The 14702-nt window shown below is 46.4% G+C and overlaps 1 protein-coding gene across 1 annotated transcript; it reads left to right on the top strand.

The window, feature by feature from the left end:
- Nucleotides 1–2748: 2748 nt before the first annotated feature.
- On the top strand, nucleotides 2749–4806 carry LOC123442589 (the record flags this gene model as incomplete). Its single annotated transcript, XM_045118679.1, has 4 exons — nucleotides 2749–3117; nucleotides 3703–3939; nucleotides 4060–4574; nucleotides 4662–4806. Coding segments are annotated over exons 1-4 (1266 nt in total), but the record flags the coding sequence as incomplete, so codon positions are not given.
- Nucleotides 4807–14702: the final 9896 nt, after the last annotated feature.

The following is a 14702-nucleotide window of genomic DNA, read 5'->3' as shown; positions in this document are numbered from 1 at the left end:
TGTGTATATGCAGCCAAGACAAGTAGCGATCCACTACGACGACCCCATTCGCTGCAGGTGTTCTTTCTTTCCTTCTACAGTACAGCAGTAGTAGTACTATCTTGTTTGTACAGTATGATTTTTTTTGCTGTCTTCATTCACTGCTCTCTCAAACGTTCAGCATATTAATCTTCCCAATGGGGTTGAAACAACATCCAGTGGGTTTCCATTTTAAGTTTCTACCAGCAACCTGTGTTTCTATCTTGGGATACTTCCATGTTTCATGCTGGACATACGCCTGCCATAGAAGTATCCTAGGAGAACATAATCTTCATAGTTCATCCATTCTTGCACTTTCTGTTGAAATGTAGACATTCATAGTTTCATATAAATATTGGAATGTGCGGTGAGTGTGGTCTCAGCTGAATTGTGTGTTTTCTTCCAGGAGGCGGCCAAGAAGCACCACCACCTCGACCTCAACACCCTCAGGGGACACACCGACTGCATCACTGCGCTTGACTTCTCCAGCGACACCTGCAACCTAACCACCGGTGAGCCTACCCTCAGCCTCCCATTCGACCAGGATCTATCATGCTTACGCACAGAAACATTTTAATTTCCCCTCCTATGGGCTATTTATTTGCTAGTTTTACAACGTGGGCAGTGTATAAAATTCTGGAAATAATCATGTGTACAGATTGCTGCATGCATGACCTCATAATTAGGTACTAGCTCCATACATAATATAATAGCGTATTCGATTTTATACTAGAGTACATTACATGTGAATTTAGGTGTAGATTAAACGTGACGTGGTTTTTGTTGAACAGATATGGTCCCCTTAGTGTTGGGCCTGCTATTGTAGGTTCTTGTTTTTTGCTGAATCAGTGATCAGTCCATGGTCTCATGCTGAATCCTTTGTTTGTTCTTGATCCATGATCTGCCTTATGGTTGTGTCAGTCTCTGTTTTACTCTTTTGCTAAGTTGTAGTGCATCCAGATGTTAGCATTGTGGTGCTAGTTTGCTGGGTTTTGTTTACGACCATCGTGTCGTGATGATTTTGCACGTACTCCGAGAGGCCCTTGAGTTTGCCGGAATGTCGATTAACTTCCGTTCCGGCAAATTCGGGTACTCCATATGTCCTATTTTCAGCAAAGGTCATGCTGAAATTTTCCATGAATTTTAGCATGACTTTGCTAAAAATAGGACATATGGGGTACTTGCGACTAATGCATGGGCCGAGGTATCTTAGTACTTAATTAAGTAGGATCAACTGCACCTTTATTCTTGCTGCATTAAACCATAGGTGGCAATAGAGCCAAGTGATTAGGCCCAACTTCCCTTTTCTTGATAGGGTATATTATTAGAAGATACCCATATATATCAGTCAACCTAGGGTGCCTCGGCATTGATAAACCCTAAATGATGAAAACTTAACTTAGCATTTAGGGTGCCTCAATGTCGACAAACCCTAAATTATAAAACCTTGGCTTTTAGGGTGCCTCGATGTCGATAAAAACCTAAATGATGAAAGCTTAGGCTTTTAGGGTGCCTCGGCGTCGACAAACCCTAAATGATAAAAGCTTAGCTTTTAGGATGCCTCGGTGTCGACAAACCCTAAATGATGAGACCATGATCTTGTTCCTTGACAAAAACCAACTTTTTGACCAAACTTTTTTCCTATTTAGAGCGAAACATGGCCCACAACGATGAGGCCGGTGGTTCGGGCAAGGGAGCTGTCCCAGGAGATGGAGGAAGAACCTCACCGCTATGAGGACGCCGTGGAAGACACCGATCCTGAGTACACAACCCCTAGTGGCGTCGGGGATGACACCACTGATGGTGCCGCCGAGGATGCCACCACTGATGATGGCAGCGCACGCACAGATGGCAGCCAATCGAAGAGGCAACGGAAGGACCGGCGCCCGAACGTCCTCAGCACCGTAAAGGAGGAATTTACTGAAGTGAACTCCGACGGGTATCCAACGGCGCCCAAAGAAACAGTCAAGGGGTACGCGGTTCAGCTCGGGTGCATTCTCCGGAGCACTGTCTCGATCAACACCGAGAACCTAAGGCATAAGGACCGAGGGAATTTGCGCAACCTCCTCTTCACGAAGCTGCACGAACGATACAAGTTCCCCGGTGACGTCGCAAACACACGCCTCTCAAGGAATAAAGTGAATAGTGCCGCCCTCACGAAGATGAGCAAGGCCCTATCTACTTGGAGAAGCGTGGTGAAGAGAATGATTGACAAAGGTGATAGTTATGAGAAGATCAAGGCGAAAAATCCTTCGATCAGGGAAGATGACTACAAGGAGTTCAAGATCAAGTGCGAGAGCAAGGCAACCGCGGAATCAAGTCAATGGGGGAAACAAATGCGGGAGTTGAACTTAGGGGTCCACCAACTCGGTCCCGGCGGTTACAGAGTGGCGGAACCTATATGGGACAAGGAGGACGCGGAGCGTGCCGAGCAAGGCCTACCACCGTGCTTCGAGAAATACGGTGACAAGAAGACCAGGAACTATGTCAGGGCCCGGTACAAGGTGGACCCAGTAACAAAGGAGCTTACCACGGATGCGAAGACCAGGGCGCTTGAGCGTGTTCTGGTAAGGAATACACCCCACGTAATTAGCTCCATATGGTTGCATTCTAATTAATGAAGCCAAATTTCTAAATGGTTCATTCCTTCCGCAGGACACTGAAAGCAGTACCGCGGGGTCGTCTCAGAGCTCCCATTGGGACACCAATTTAAATAGGGCGTTTAACATAATGAAAAACAAGGATAAGTCCAGTAAGCCGTCGTCAGCTGGTCGTGTGGCCGGCAAAGGCTTGTCCATGAAATGGTCGTCATACTATAACGCTGGTGGGCGAAAGGAGAGAAATACCAACTTGGTAAGCCAGTCGCGCGACGTTGAAGAACTCAAGGCAAAAGTGGCGCGGATTCCGGAGATGGTCCGAGAGCTAGTGCAACACCAAGTGGGAGGGGTGATCACCGCCATTGTGCCTACCTTGATTGAGGGGCTGCAGGCGTGGATTGCGGGCGGCCAACAGGGGCTGCCCCAGATTCCCAGCTTCACGGCCAGCAACTCGCACAACGCGCAGGCGACGCCATTGGTGTCTCCGGCGCAGGCGCCATTGGTGTCTCCGGCGCCGGCCGACACCTCGGCAGCAAGTGGCCCCTCCGTCACTTGCACGCCCGCCGTTGGCGGTGCCTCGACATTAGCCAAGCTCGACGCCATCACGGTAACTAAGCCTCTCTTGGCCGATGAGTTCATCTCCTTGCCTTTGACTGGGCATCCCCTAACGCCCTACATGTTGTCGCAGGGCGCCGGCGCCGACGTTCCATGCACTCTCCTGCACTTCATGGGCGTCGAGTTGATCGATGTCGCCAAGGGCAGAATCATTCAACTGGGCAACCCCATGTTCCACGGTAAACAGATGCCACCCACCACGTATAGGGTTCAACTGGTTCGGGTGCTGCCAGGCTGCGACGACTTGTTACCTCCGTTCCACCCCGCTGGGGCCGACATAGATGATGTGATGACCCTCAACGCCTGCTTAAGCTGGCCCTTGCTTTGGCCGAAGAGCCAGATTCATTTGGGGGCGGGGGACACCACCCCACAGACAACACCGCCAGTCGTGCCGGCGCCAATCCATGGCAAGACCGCCGCAACGCTACCGGACATGCATATGGCACAGGATCTGGACATGCATATGGCACAGGTTCCGGACGACGACGATGACGACGATGGTACATTTACCAAGGTCGATAAGTACTTTGCCGAACATGGGTACGGTGAGGAATTCTTGGGGCCTCCTTCTCAAGAACCCAACCCTGTAAAAGACGACCGCGTTCTAGCTGGTACCACGGAGAAACCCAATTGCAACAGGCCTTGTCTGGCGTTTAGTTTTGAGGAGACGCCTCCAGCTGCCGCCTTCACCGAGCCTCATATAGACGAGGTGCGAAATATTATCAGCCCCAACACACTCAAGAAGGTGGTCTGTGAGCAGATGAACTGGATCCCATTACATCAGCAGAAGAAGGGACGGAAAAGAAAGACTAACAAGGGTGCGAGCCAGCCGGCACTGAGTACGATCCGTGCTCTGGACGGGCCACCTTCACCTAAGGATATCTCGAGGAGGGTGCATGTGGCGGGTAGGCCGATGCTACCGACTAATCTACTCAATGCTGCAACCGGTGCTATGCGGAGTCTGCATGACAGTGTTCTTTGTTTGGAGAAGCGGCGTCTCTCCGAGAATAATGTGGCATACCCGGTTTTCGTGGCCAAGGTGCCAGAGGGCAAGGGCTTTGTCGATAGCGCCATCGGGGGTATGATCGTCCTGCGGTTTGCTGACATCTTCGCTATGTTTAACCTTCATCCGCTGCAATACACCTTCGTTCGGCTATTTTCGCTGAGTATGGAGATGCGGATCATTAGAGACAAGACCCCGGACCTAGTGATAGTCGACCCCTTCTATATGCGTGCCAAGATCATTGGCAGCGCTAGGGACCGGCAAGTCGCGAGTTCTTACCTCGAAGGCGTCATTCTGGGAAACTCAGAAAAGGATAACTTCCTCGTGCCTTACTTTTCCTGGTAAGTTATCCCCTCATCGCCACGTAACATATGATTTCTTAGCTTTTGATCGTCCTTTTTTTTTCTAACATTTCGTGTTTTGTGCAGTGACACACGTTGCACACTCATCCTCTTAAGCCTGAAATATTCCACGGCCACGTATTTCAACTCGGACCGTCAGTCAAAAAAAGACTACACAAATATCAAGAAAGTTCTTGATGAAGCTCTTCCCGGCTACGCCATATCTGGAGGCACCTTCAGCAGGACAAGTCTCAGGCACGACAAGCACGTGTTCACCCACAATACGACGTTCTCCTGCGTCAAGCAGCCGCCTGGCAGACAGAATGATGCCTACTACGCCCTCCATCACATGCGGGCAATCATACGGGACAATAATCACCTTCGGCTACCAAATAATCTCAAAGATTGGGCCGCACGCTTGTCGGCAATCTAGGATGCGGACATCAGACAAGAATTCTTTCGCATCCAGTCGGAGTTTGCGGAAATCATCCATCAAGATGTCCTTCGTACCTCGGGGCAGTTCCACCTCAGATCTCCGCTGTCCAATAGTGAGATAGATACAATGCTACAAATGCAGGCTGACAACGACCGCAATTTCATGACCATCACGAAAGATGGCGGCTTCATCCACGTTCCCGTGAATCGCTACTAATTCATGTTGCAATATTAAACTTTAATGAATTGGTATGTCTCTTTGGTTTGGACAGTCGTTCAACTTATATATAATCGATGCTATTTATTAATAGGACCATGAATCATGATGTTATAGTTGTAATATTAAACTTTAATGAACTTGTATGTCTTTGTGAATTGCTACTAACGTTTTGTTTGGCTAGTGCATAGAGATGCCGTCGTATGTCGTGTACAAGGGTAAGGTTCCCGGAGTCTACGACGACTGAGAGGAGTGTCGGAGACAGGTTCACCGATTCAGCGGTAACAGTTACAAAGGGTACACCACAAGGGCGGAGGCGGAAGTTAGATACGCGCGCTATCTAGCGGGAGAGAGGAGGGAGCGTTGGAGGAACCGGATGAAGACCAGTTTCATTGTGATTATGCTCATCCTGATGACCGCAACTCTCTTCTATATGTGATGGTAGTTTAGATGGTCGATATATCGACTTGTAATGTGAAGACAAACTCGCTACTCGCGGTCTCGAGACTTGTAATGTTCTAACTTTGTTCGGTATTTTAAATTTGAAGACTAATATGATGAATTGTATTCGGAGACTAATCTTCTATTGTATTCGATAAATCTGTTGTTTATATGTTGTGCTATCTATATTCTGTGCAATAATATATTTTGTAATCTGTGCAAATATCAGAAAAAATAAAATAAATACCTAATATTCATACTAGTGGCGCATCACTCAGCACACTAGTGGCGCATCACTCAGCACACTAGTGCGCCATTAGTAAGCCAGAGCATATGGGTAAATATGGCCCTGGGAGGCATACTAATGGCGCACCAGAAGCTATACTAATGGCGCACCAGGATCAATATTAATGGCGCACCGGGATCTATACTAATGGCGCACCACGATATATACTAATGGCGCACTACCTGGTGCGCCATTAGTATACCAGATACTAATGGCGCACCATGAGCAATACTAATGGCGTACTACCTGGTGCGCCATTAGTATACCAGATACTAATGGCGCACTTGTGGTGCGCCATTAGTAAAAAAATCTAATGGTGTGATGCTAGTGGCCCACCTATAGTGCGCCATTAGTAGCAAAAATAGGTGCGCCATTAGCAAGCCTTTTCCTAGTAGTGTGCCAGCCCGCCTTCACCTTGTGACGTCCTCGACCTCGCGCACGATCGGTTAGATCACCCGCCCGCTTGCGATCCATGTCATATACGTCGTGCGACCAATTTGGCACGTGTGTTGCGCGCGCCTCCGTAGGTCCTGTGAAGACTGTCCCTAGGTTAAGCGTGCCCCTTCACCGATCGAGCAACGGGCCGCCACTGCGTTGACCCGTCGGGCTGCAGCGCCGCCACCCCATGGTACTCCCCGCGGTTGCCCTGACCCACGAGCCGCCGCTACACCGCCCCTTCAGGATGTAGCGCGCGCGGCATGCGGTCCCTGCCACCGCCCGAGGTCATCCCCATGGCAGCACCGATCTGCGTACCGTCGTTGCGTCGCCCCTTCGGGCTGTAGCGCCACGGCTCGTGGTCCACTCCGCCATCTCCGCGCGTCGACTCTACGTGGTATGTGCCGCGCTGCCTCCCTTGGCGCGGGAACGCCACCATTCGCGCTGGCCTTCGTCATGTTGTCGGATTCTTCCTCGCGTACTTCGAGCATCGCCGTCGCACTCCTAACCAGTCGTGGCCGCCGCGGTCAGGCCCGACCGCTGCTCCTCTTCGGTGACACTATGGCTCGCCCACCCGAGCCACGCCACGCCCTTTTTCGACGCTGTCGTAGCTCGCCCACCCGATCCGCACGCCCATCCACCCCCTTCGTCATCCGTCCAGCACTAGCTCATCGCCAGCGTCGCCTCGTATCGTCCGATCATATTGGACATTACCAAGGGCATGCATGATATTCATCAAGAGTGTAGGTTAAAAAGTGCTCATCCCCTAAACCACAAAATATTGACAACTCCATTGGTAAAGTGGATGGGTTTGGACCGTGTAAGTTAATGAATATGGATCAAATCAAGGTTTTGGTTGTGATGAGAGGAACACCCAGATATCTAGCACGTGAATGGTTGTATTTCAGATAATTGAAAAAGGTGGATGTCTACAACTTTGAAGTTTGCCATGGAAAAAGTTGGTGGAAGAAAAATGTTGAAAACTCCTAGCCGGGGAGGGTGTTTGGCTCATAAATCTATAAAAAAATGTTGCCAAGGATGCCCAAATAGTATATTCGGAGGCAGTGTAGGGGCGGAGGGTTGGTCGATTTGGGGATACCTTGTGGAGAGTCGATGCGATCCTTTCTTCAATAGCTTGTGGCATCACTTCATCATCTATGTGGTTGTCCTAGGGTGGTTAGTTTCTTAGGGGCAACACTAGCAGGTAGCTACCTTCTGAGGAGCAACACCAGCGAGTAACTACTTAACGAGGGCAATTCTAGTCGATAGCCAATTTTCGGTAGATATTCCGTAAGCTCTTGGAAGGGAGAACGATGCCTTTCTCCATATAGGGTGCCTTTGCTCCGAGACTGGATGAGGCCACACTGTGTTTCTCAACAGGTCATGCTGCTCCTTCCCGTGTCGCTCCACGTCATGTTGTGCATGTCACATGGGGTCGTGTCGCGTGTTCCGACATCACATCATACCTACAAGTGTTGGAAGGGCATGTCGTGCCCTACTCCTCCAGGTTGTGTGCTCCTCCCGACTCTCCTTCACTTCTCCTAAGTGATCGAGTGAGAGCTCAAGCCTTTGCCCCTCCCTTTGAAGTGAGTGGAGGCCTTCTATTGGTAGGTCAAAGGTGGAAGGTTGAGGAAATTACACAACATGCCAGCATGTATTTTACAAGTGTACCCTTGCTTTTTTCTCTAACTCTAAGGGTGTGATGGTAATTTAGAAGGGAATATTCCTATGGTCTTTAGCATATTCCTTAAGGTTTTTGCTGGTCTTGCTAACTATCTACAAATACTGCCTTTGCCTCCTCCTGCACGAGATTTGAAGAATGGACTCCAAGGATTATATCTTTTCTCGGGGATTTAGGGGTCTTGTGCTATTCATCCCCGAATTCCGAGAATATCCCATCGCAAAGGATCCTTGACTTCTGGTTAACTCTTGGAGCTTTCGATCCTTAGAATCATATTCTGTGAGCATCATGCGCCATTCTTGGTATTTAGGACAATTTCCATGCTCTTTTCTATGAGACCCACTAGGCCGTCGTTGAGTTAGGGTTGCTATGGCCGGCATGCCAAATTCTCCATCTTTCGTGGATGGATATTGCCTGTCAAATGGTTAAGCCACGTGTGAGTTCCTAGAAACATCTAGAAGGTTCTTCAAATGGGATTTGCATGCATGTACTGGGGTAGGGTGCATACCCTTATACTGCAACAAGAAAAGGCTGAAAATAACCAATGGATGGATATATGGTCGATACACACATTGATGATATGGTCTCATGCCATCAGGAAATAATTCAAATGATGAAGCTCTTCATGTGGTGCTTGCAAAAATGAACCGGAGCTAGCTACTAGTATGGTCTAATTCAATCACCTTAATCTCTCTTTTTTATAGCGTCAATCTAATTTTAATCTTAATGATAATTTATTCCAACCTACGTTGTCTTGTCATGTTCTTACTTTTTTTGAGCAAAAGTCATGTTTTAACTTGAGACTGGAAAACGCCGGAATTGAAGAACCCTGTTGGCCTTCAGTGACAAGTGTTGCTACTAATTAAACACATGTCGTGCCCTAATTAAAGTCTGTTTGTAGTAACCAATCACTTACAAGGTTCTTTTTGGTAGTGAGGACTAATCCAGAGCAAAAGATCCAGGAGTAGATTTGTTGCTATTTTGTCGACTAGTATCCACAAATGCTCGGCCAAGGAATGACTCAACACCCAGTTGAGCTTCATTCGTGAGTACATAAAAAGAAAAATAAACTACTATTTCATAGGTTTATTTTGTTAGTTTGATGTATCTTTTACATAAAGCTATCATCGAATAACCAATAGAAACTCGCGACGCAAATGTCATGACGAATTACCCAACTAAACTCATGACCCGTCACAACTCACAACCCATTTCCATTTCGCTACACAAGTTTGTAATGACTAACCAAGTTCAGTACATCTATCATGAGCTCCCGTTGCATATAATTATATATATGAAAGGCAGCCCCGAATAGGATTGCAGAAAAATTCGGCAAGCTGGTTATAAACGGGAACTCCGAATAAGGCGCATAGGAATGCAGCGATATTAGTCGAGGTGTGTGTGGCAGGGTTTTTGGTACCAAGCAAAAATATTAAATATCTTAGTGCACCTGAATCGGTGTGAAAATTACAGTATAGATTATACATGTTATCGGGTTTGAGATATGAGAGGAAACTGAAAAGGAGTGAGCACAAATTGGAAAGGAAGGGCTGACAACTTAGCTACGAGCAGCAAGTATAATCAATTTAGAATGGGAAGAAAGAAATGTGTGGGTTATTACATGTTCTAAAATGGTTGTGTTTCAGATAATTGAAAAAGGTCGATGTCTACAACTTTGGAGTTTGCCATGGAAAAAGTTGGTGGAAGAAAAATGTTGAAAACTCCTAGCCGAGGAGGGTGTTTGGCTCATAAATCTATAAAAAGTGTTGTCAAGGACGCCCAAATAGTATATTCGGAGGCACCGTAGGGGCGGAGGGTTGGTTGATTTGGGGATACCTTGTGGAGAGTCGATGCGATCCTGTCTTCAATAGCTTGTGGCATTACTTCATCATCCATGTGGTTGTCCTGGGGTGGTTAGTTTCTTAGGGGCAACGCTAGCAGGTAGCTACCTTCTGAAGAGCAACACTAGCGAGTAACTACTTAACAAGGGCAATTCTAGCCGATAGCCGATTTTCGGGAGATATTCCATAAGCTCTTGGAAGGGAGAACGATGTATTTCTCCATATAGGGTGCCTTTGCTCCGAGACTAGATGAGGCTGATACGTCTCTATCGTATCTACTTTTCCAAAATCTTTTGCCCTTGTTTTGGACTCTAATTTGCATGATTTGAATGGAACTAACCCGGACTGATGCTGTTTTCAGCAGAATTGCCATGGTGTTGTTTTTTTGCAGAAATGAAAGTTCTCGGAACGTCTTGAAAATTTACGGAGAATTTTTCTGGAAAATATGAAAAATACCTGCGCAATGATCCACCGGAGGGGATGGGCCAGTGGGCCACAAGCCCTATTGCCGCAGCCACCCCCCTGGCCGTGACAACCAAGCTTTTAGGGCCCACGTGGCTCTGCCGCCCCCAACTCAAGCTCTATAAATTCACTTTCGCCCAAAAAAAATGAGAAGAGAAGATTTCGTCACGTTTGCGATACGGAGGCGCCGCCACATCCTCTTCTTCATCTGGAGGACAGATCTGGAGTCCGTTTTGGGCTCCGGGGAGGAGTAATCGTCGCCATCGTCATCATCAACCTTCTTCCCTCTCCAATTCCATGAAGCTCTTCATCGTTCGTGAGTAATCTATTTGTAGGCTCGCTGAGCGGTGATGAGTAGGATGAGATCTATCATGTAATCGAGTTAGTTTTGACGGGGATTGATCCCTAGTATCCATTATGTTCTGAGATTGATGTTCTACTACTTTGCCATGCTTAATGCTTGTCACTAGGGCCCGAGTGCCATGATTTCATATCTGAAATTATTATGTTGTCATAAATATATGTGTGTTTTAGATCCGATCTTGCAAGTTGTAGTTACCTACTATGTGTTATGACCCGGAAACCCAAGAGTGACAATAACCGGAACCACTCCCGGTGATGACCATAGTTTGAGGAGTTCATGTGTTCACCAAGTGCTAATGCGTTTTTCCGGTTCTTTATTAAAAGGAGAACCTTAATATCCCATAGTATCCTTTTGGACCCCGCTGCCACGGGAGGGATGGACAATAGATGCCATGCAAGTTCTTTTCCCTAAGCACATATGACTCCACACGGAATGCATGCCTACATCACATTGACGAACGGGAGCTAGCCACACATCGCTCCGTCTTATAACTGTTGCATGATGAATATCATCCAAACGAATCACCGACCCATTGCCTACGAGTTTTTCCCATTACTGTTGTTACTTGTTTTGCTCTGCTGCTGTTACTGCTGTTACTTGCTCTGCACTGCTGCTGTTACTATTGTTGCTACTTGCTACTGCTGTTACTACTGTCGCTTGATGTGTTGCTACTTGCTATGACTGTCACTACTGCCGTTCCTTGCCACTGCTGTTACTCGTTACACTGCTGCTACCTGCTACAATTCTGGTTCGCTCGGTGTTGACGGGAAAAGACAATTTCCGTCAACGGGCAACTTCTGGCGCCATTGATATGACAGTTAGGAATAGTCTACCGTCAATAGATCGTTTCTGATACCGTTGTTATCATACTACTTTGCTGCTGATACTTTGCTTGTAGATACTAATCTTTCAGGTGTGGTTGAATCTGACACATTCAGCTGCTAATACTCGAGAGTATTCTCTCACCTCCTGACTGGCGTACCAACAAATTTGGGTCGAATACTCTACCCTCGAAAACTGCTGCGAACCCACGCACTGGTGGGCCATTGCAAGACAATTGCTAATTGTTGAGAAACTGGGAGCAGTTCTGGCTGTGTTGTCACGAAGGCATCAAGTCAGAGACTCGTCAACAACATTCTTCTAGTGTCGTTGCCGGGGAGTGCTAAGCAGCATTTTTCTGGCGCCGTTGCCGGGGAGGGATTGCTATATTCTGTGAGTAACTTGGGATTTATATGTGCTGATCACTATGAAGAATCTGCAGGATCCAAAAACCAAAGTCTTGCCCTCAACTACGAGGGGAGTTAAGGGACTGCCATCTAGCTCTGCACTTGATTCACCTTCAGTTATGAGTAAGTTTGCGACATCACCTCCTGCTAGAAGTCTTGATATGTCGCGAGTGCTTGATGATGCTTATGATGCTACTATGCTTGTTACTGCTAGAGATGCTATGCCTGATACTGCTAGAGATGCTATGCCTGATGATGCTAGAGATGCTATTATGCCTGATGATGCTGTGCTTGATACTGCTAGAGATACTACTTTGCCTGATGTGCCATTAGGGGTATTCCTTGATGCTCATATTGCTAGAGTTACTGCCAATGCTCGTGATGCTTCTGAAACTGCCGATACTATTGAGATAGAACATGTTTTTGCTCCTTCTAGATCTAGCTCTCCTAGATATGAATTGTCTGATATACCTGAGGGTTACGTTATGGAGGGAGAGATAGCTGAGGATTTTCTTGCGTGTAAGGATGCCTATGACGCTGAGAAATTACTTCTCAAATGGAAGGAAAAATCTCTGAAAGCTAGGATGAAATATGACCCGAAGTTTGCCACTTCACCTATATTTATCACCAATAAGGATTATGAATTCTCTATCGATCCTGAGGTAATCTCTCTAGTCGAATCTGGTCCTTTCCACGGTTATGAGTCTGAGACGGTCGTAGCCCATCTTACCAAACTACACGATACATCTACCCTTTTCACTACTGAGGAGAAGATCCGCCACTACTATATCCTTAAGCTGTTTCCTTTCTCTCTAAAGGATGACGCTAAAGCCTCGTTCACTTCTCTTGCTCCTGGATGTGTGAGTAGTCCCCAGGATATGGTCTATTACTTCTGTGAGAAATATTTCCCTGCCCATAAGAAGCAAGCTGCCTTGCAGGAAATATACAACTTTGCTCAACTCAAAGAAGAGAGTCTCCCACAAGTTTGGGGGTGGCTCGTCCAGCTACAAAATGATTTGCCTGATCACCCTCTTAAGAAGAACGAGATACTTGATATCTTCTATAACGAACTTACCGATGCCTCTAGAGACCACCTAGATAGTTGTGCCGATTGTGTTTTTAGGGAACAAACTGTAGAACAAGCTGAGACTCTACTGAATAACATCTTGATCAACGATAATGCTTGGACTATTCCCAAACCACCTCCTAAGCCAACTCCGAAGAAAAGAGGTATTCTATTCCTCAGTCCCGAAGATATGCAAGAAGCCAAGAAATCTTTGAAATAGAAAGGCATTAGATCTGAAGATGTCAAAAATCTACCACCTATCGAAGAGATCCATGGTCTCGATAACCCGATACAGGTAGTAGAAGTAAATTCTCTGCGTAGGTTTGATGAGAGTGATATTCCTTTTGACAAACCTGCTAGCCTATGCTTTGATGAATTTGACAACTTTGTTGCCAAACAACATAGTTTCAATGATTATGCTAGCAGACAATTGGAACAAAGGACTCGTATGCTTAGTCATTTAAGTGCTTGTGTAGACAGAAATGTCAATGATCTGAAGCTCCTGAGTAAACATGCCTCTATGATTACTACTCAGGTAGAACAAGTACTTAAAGCTCAGAATGACTTGCTCAATGAATTAAATGACAACTCTGTCAGAGTCATTACTAGAGGAGGCAAAATGACTCAGGAACCTTTGTATCCTGAAGACCATCCTAAGAGAATTGATCAAGATTCTCAAGGAATTAATGCTGATACACCCAGTCATCCTAAGGAGAAGAAGAAGGATGATAGAAACCTGCATTTTTTTCACCAAATACTGTCACACCTGAAGAACCAAATGATATTTCTGCGTCTGATGCAGAAACACAATCTGGTGATGAACATGAACCTGGTGACAATATGGACAACGATGTTCATAATGATGCTCAACCTAGCAATGATAAGGATGTGGAGATTGAACCTATGGTTAATCCTGATAATCTACAACCTAAGAGATACAATAAGAACGACTTCACTGCTAGGAAGCATGGTAAAGAAAGGGAGCCATGGGTTCAGAAACCTATGCCCTTTCCTCCCAAACCATCCAAGAAAAAGGATGATGAGGATTTTGAACGTTTTATTGAAATGATAAGACCCGTCTTTCTATAGATGCGGTTAGTTGATATGCTCAAAATGTCTCCATATGCCAAGTACATGAAAGATATCGTGACCAATAAACGGAAGATACCAGATCTTGAGATCTCCACCATGCTTGCCAATTACACTTTCAAAGGTGGAACTCCTAAGAAACTTGGTGATCCCGGAGTGCCCACTATACCTTGCTCCATTAAAGGAAACTACGTAAGAACTGCCTTATGTGACCTTGGAGCCGGAGTTAGTGTTATGCCTCTCTCTCTTTATCGTAGACTTGAACTGGATAAGTTGACACCCGCTGAAATCTCCCTCCAAATGGCCGACAAATCAACTGCTTTCCCTGTTGGCATTTGCGAGGATGTGCCTGTTGTGGTTGCTAACACCACCATCTTAACAGACTTTGTTATCTTGGATATTCCCGAGGATGATGCCATGGCTGTCATCCTCGGAAGACCCTTTTTAAACACTTCAGGGGCTGTTATAGATTTCAACAAAGGCAATTTCACTTTCCATGTCAACGGTAATGAGCATACCATGCACTTTCCAAAGAAACGATATCAAGTACATTGCATCAATGCTTCGAAAAAACTTCATTGATTC

The sequence above is a fragment of the Hordeum vulgare genome, chromosome 3H (genome assembly GCF_904849725.1).
Source record: "Hordeum vulgare subsp. vulgare chromosome 3H, MorexV3_pseudomolecules_assembly, whole genome shotgun sequence".
NCBI lineage: Eukaryota > Viridiplantae > Streptophyta > Magnoliopsida > Poales > Poaceae > Hordeum > Hordeum vulgare.
Note: the sequence above shows the minus strand (reverse complement) of the source record. Positions and strands in the feature narration are given on the sequence as shown.